The sequence below is a fragment of the Tachysurus vachellii genome, chromosome 18 (assembly GCF_030014155.1).
Source record: "Tachysurus vachellii isolate PV-2020 chromosome 18, HZAU_Pvac_v1, whole genome shotgun sequence".
Classification (NCBI taxonomy): Eukaryota; Metazoa; Chordata; class Actinopteri; order Siluriformes; family Bagridae; genus Tachysurus; species Tachysurus vachellii.
In genome coordinates, this window is record NC_083477.1 from 459088 (window position 1) to 464087 (window position 5000).

The 5000-nt window shown below is 39.6% G+C and overlaps 1 protein-coding gene across 1 annotated transcript in view; it reads right to left on the reverse strand.

The window, feature by feature from the left end:
• LOC132861412 (tetraspanin-9-like) overlaps positions 1–4943 on the reverse strand; it is a 54819-nt gene extending 49876 nt beyond the window's left edge. The window contains exons 1-5 of the mRNA XM_060892920.1: positions 4678–4943; positions 4490–4564; positions 4089–4184; positions 3894–4007; positions 3565–3648 (exon numbers count right to left, since the gene is read on the reverse strand). Coding sequence (XP_060748903.1) covers positions 3565–3648; positions 3894–4007; positions 4089–4184; positions 4490–4564; positions 4678–4740 — 432 coding nt within the window. The 5' untranslated portion in view covers positions 4741–4943. The remainder of the gene's footprint in view (positions 1–3564; positions 3649–3893; positions 4008–4088; positions 4185–4489; positions 4565–4677) is intronic.
• Positions 4944–5000: the final 57 nt, after the last annotated feature.

Below are 5000 nucleotides of genomic sequence, written 5' to 3' on the forward strand. Positions count from 1 at the left end.
TCATCGTTTTATTTTCATACATTTTATTATTTCTTACACGATTTATTCCTTTTGTTAAACTTAGTTATTAAGTGAAGGTTTTTTTATTATTTATATTCACAGTAGCAGGAATAGAAAGACTTTTTCACTGTTAGGTGCATTGTAGGGATTTCAAAATAACAAAGGGTTAGGGTTAGGGTTCAAGCTAGGGTTAGGGTTAGGGTTCAAGCTAGGGTTAGGTTTAAGATAGGATGTTTAATAAAAGGAACAAGTTCTTTTTGGTGCACTGGCCTAAAGAACCCCAGATAGAGACAGTAGACAAAAAAAACAAAGAAAAAGGAATTATAATTACCTACAACTGTCATAAGAGACAATTATAATTATATTGAAGACTAGTGTAAGGTTCTAAAAAGAAAAAACGTTATGATTAAATTAACATCTAATGTGAATGTACTGAGGAAAAATAACAGGTTATGGTTAGGTTGAAGGCTGGTCTAAAGGTTCTAAAGAAGAAGAAGAAGAACCGGTTATGATTGAATTAAAGACTACTATAGAGATTCTAAAGATACGTAACCGGTTATGGTTAGGCTAAAGGCTTATGTAGACGTTCTGAAGGAGAACAATCGGTTATGGTTAGGTTAAGGACTAGTATAAAGATCCTAAGAAAAAACAACCAGTTATGGTCAGGTTAAAGGCTGATGTAGAAGTTCTATAGAAAAAGAACTGGTTATGGTTAAGTTAAAAGCTAATGAAGTTCTAAAAAGAAAGAACGAATTACGGTTAAGTTAAGGGCTGATGTAGAAATTCTAAAGGAAAGTGGCTGGTTATGGTTAAGTTAAAGGCTGATATAGAAGTGTTAGGGTTAGGGTTAAGGTTAGGGTTAGGGTTTGAGCTAGTGATCTTGAGGAAGTACAGACAGATAAACCAGAAGAATGTGCAAAAAATGAACATCAGAGTACAGTCCAGTGGGAAAAAACTAAATCAGACAGGAACTAATGCGATTGTTTTTGTCCAAAAAGCCAAAAGCTGTAAATGTAAATGTAAAAGAATAGAGAGGACTCTCATGAGACAAAGTAATAGAAATCAGAATAAACATTTGTTGTGGTAAGATGCAGGTAAGAAATCATCACCTCTGTTACAGCAAGGTCTCACAGTGTACTGTTTTAGAGGAGGATACAGTACGATAAACACCATTATCACTAGACTTTTACAGAAGAGGAGCAGAAAACAGATTATAAAGCAGTAATCTATAGAAGGCTTACTCATGAAGCTTCATAAGATTCATAAGGCAAGAATAGAAAACTTACAAGGTGTAGAACAAAAACTGGCACATGTACTAAATGTGATTGGACAAAGGCAGGGCTGAGGACAAGCTGAAAAAATTATCTGACAAAGGATGAAGAGAAGTATGTATAAAATGTATGTAAGGACACTGAAGTCTAATAGGACTTAGGAGTAAATTGGGTGATTTAGGGGTAAATTGAGGAAGTCGTGGCCTAATGGTTATAGAGTCTGACTCCTAACCCTATGGTTGTGGGTTTGAGTCTCGGGCCGGCCACGACTAAGGTGCCCTTGAGCAAGGCACCGAATCCCCCCAACTGCTCCCCGGGTGCCGCAGCATAAATGGCTGCCCACTTCTCCGGGTGTGTGTTCACGGTGTGTGTGTGTGTGTTCACTGCTGTGTGTGTGCACTTTGGATGGGTTAAATGTAGAGAACGAATTCTCAGTATAGGTCACCGTACTTAGTTGTATGTCACGTCACTTTAAAAAACAGCTAAGTACGGTGACCCATACTCAGAATTTGTTCTCTGCATTTAACCCATAAATATAAAGTGCACACACACACACAGCAGTGAGTTATTTGGGTTTGCAGGGTTATTTGGACCCCTGCAACAAGCTGGTTTGTTTACTGTCTTGCATCTGAATCAGGCTTCATGCATTTTACTGTCTATAACCAAGTATGGCTGAATTTATTGTTTAATTTGTAGTCAGATTGTGTGATTTAGCCTGTAGGGTGAAGAATATGTCCTGCAGTATGCTGTATATAACCGTGTATGTGACAAATAAAAATCTTCCTCAGTGAATTTAGTTGTTTCTTTAGATAAAGCTTTAACTTTGGAAGACTTTACTTTAATGTTCATTTTGATAAGTTAGAACTCCTCTGAGAACAGCATTAATGTCCATCTCAGATTCAGTAGGAGTTAATCAGAATGTAATAGGACCCACTCATAATGGAGGTCACACTCCTGACCTCGTCCTAACATCTAAACAATTAAAATATAGTCACACTTCACAGTCTGAAGTTATCTCAGATCATTTTCTCATCTCAAGATCATCCTAATAAATCAACCCCATCCCATAAAATTAAGATTGAAGATCATCTTTTCATTTAATCTTAAACATATAAAACGTTTATTTCCTTGTTGCCTTGTGGTTCACTCTCTGGCAGCTCTCTCATCTGTCATTGTTTCAGGGTTTGTGACAGTCATAGAGAGAATTTTTGTGTTCAGAAATGTTCTCCACAGAAACACAAACACAGCCTGAACCTGAAGAAGGCCACAGTACCACGAGAAAGAGAGTCAGAGATGGAGAAGAAATGTTGAGGCAGGAAAGAAAATTAGTGAGAATTAGTGACCTAATGAGAGAGCAGTGTCAGAAGGAGACATGTACCTAAAAACACTCCACCGCAACAGCCTGAACATGTCCTAGAGCTCCACCACCAATTCAGTTTTTCAATTCAATTTATTTGTATAGAGCTTTTAACAATTTCCTATTGTCTCAAAGCAACTTTACAGAAGTATGGAAACAGAAGAGAGAGAAAAAGAAATAAATATATAATCTAGAAAATAATAAAAATCAGACTAAACAAATGAGTTTTTATCCTGGACTTAAACACTGAGACTGTGTCTGAGTCCCGAACACTAATTAGAAGTCTGTTCTATAACTGCGGGGATCTGTGAGAAAAAGCTCTGCCCCCTGCTGGAGACTTTAGTACTCAAGGTACTAACAAATATCCTGCACCTTTTGATCAATGTAGGTGTGACGGATCATAAAAAAACAAAAGATCTCTCAGGTTCTGTGGTGTGAGACCATTAAGTGCTTTATAGGTTAATAATAGTGTTATTATTAATGTGAAACTTGACTGGAAGCCAATACAATGAGGATAAGATAGAGGTGATATGTTCATATCTCCTGGTTCTAGTTAGGACTCTAGCTGCTGTGTTCTGGACTAACTGGAGCTTGTTTATGCTCCTACTGGAACATCCAGACAGTAAAACATTACAATAATCCAACCTAGAGGTAACAAATGCATGAACTAGTGTTTCTGCATCATGTAATGACATCATATTTCTGATCTTAGCAATATTTCTGAGATGAAAGAAGGCTAACATTGTGATATTATTTATGTGAGCTTCAAATGAGAGACCGGTATCAATAATCACACTGAGGTCTTTTACTGCTGCACATGATGTAATAGAAAGACCATCCAGAGTTACTCTGTAATCAGAAAGCTTACTTCTGTCTGTCTGTGATTGCTTTAAAGGTGACTCAGAAGCACAAACCCTTTCAGAGGTGCTGAGTTACCTGCATGATGCCAAGACACACGCCGAAGCCCAGAACCCAGGTGATGTTGTCTAGAACCCAAGCCTTGGCCTTCTCATAACACGGCTGAGACACAGAGACAGACAAGTGAGATCACCACCACACTGCTGCTGAAATCATCTTCAAATTTAACATGATGTTAATAATAAACATAAATAAATAAAAATTTATGAATTGTATTTTGTAGAATTGTATAATTTTGCTAAATCCAGCTCTCGCTCATCTCTCATTTTTTTAGATCTTCCACATGGCACAGATTGTGAACGCCAGAGTGGAGTTGACCTCAGATGATTTTAACTTTGACCTCTGACCTCTTCCCAGCGGTGACAGGGGGGCATGTGGTCTCTGCAGCAGGACTCAGGGGGCGGTCCTTCTGTCGTCCGGTTGTACCAGTCCGTGTGGTTGCTCACGCCGCAGCATTTAAACTGCATCAGACACAAAAATAAACAGATTTAAAATCAGATCCTTCCTGAAGATGGATGAAGAGAAAAGTAAAATCCTCTCACGATTCTCTGCATGCTGTCCCAGGACTTCTTCAGATCAGGGTTCCTGTCATAATCCATCATTCCCTCGATCAGGTTCTCCTTCGCTTTATGGTCCAGCTGGAAAACACACACACAAAAAAAACAGAGGACCAATCAGTCAGAAGAAACCTTTATTAATGTCCCAGAATCGTTACAGAACAGTGACATTATTTCTTCACATATCTCAGTGCTGGAAGGTGGAATCAGAGCACAGAGGAACATGTTGGGTTCTGTACAGAACCTTGTTTGACAGGAAGCCTCCCTCTGTGGCAGGGTTTCAAGTAGAATAGTTTGAAGAACCCTTGTGTAACCATAGTAACAATGGACTGAAGAATCTCTGCATGTTTGGGTGCAGCCATGTGTGAGGCTCTGCAAGTTCTCACCTCTTCGTGGAAGAGCCCGAGAAGGAGGACGAGTGCGGCTTCAGTCAGGAACAAAAGCAGGAGGATCACGAAAAACTGGGAAGAGAACAGAAGAACCGTGAACCCTGTGAGCACCAGATGAGAACCTCATGTGCTCCATATTAGCTGTAGTGGCTGTGATGTCATCAGTCTGTGCCAGAGCGCCTCACCGTCATTAGCAGACACCGCTGCTCCTTCAGAGCCCCCAGACAGCCCAGGAACCCCGTCACCATGGTAACGCCCCCAGCGACCAGTAGCAGATTGGTGACCGAGAGCGACGGGAAGGAGAGTGGGAGGTACGAGATCTCAGCCTGGCGGAAGGAAAGCCACACCCCTACGCCAAATAGGCCACACCCACCCAACTATTCATCAGACAAGCACATGTAAGGATAAAGTCATTCTTCTTCTTCTTCTTCTTCTTCTTCTTCTTCTTATTATTATTATTATTATTATTGTTATTATTATTATTATGTTGTTGTTGTTGTACTTAGTT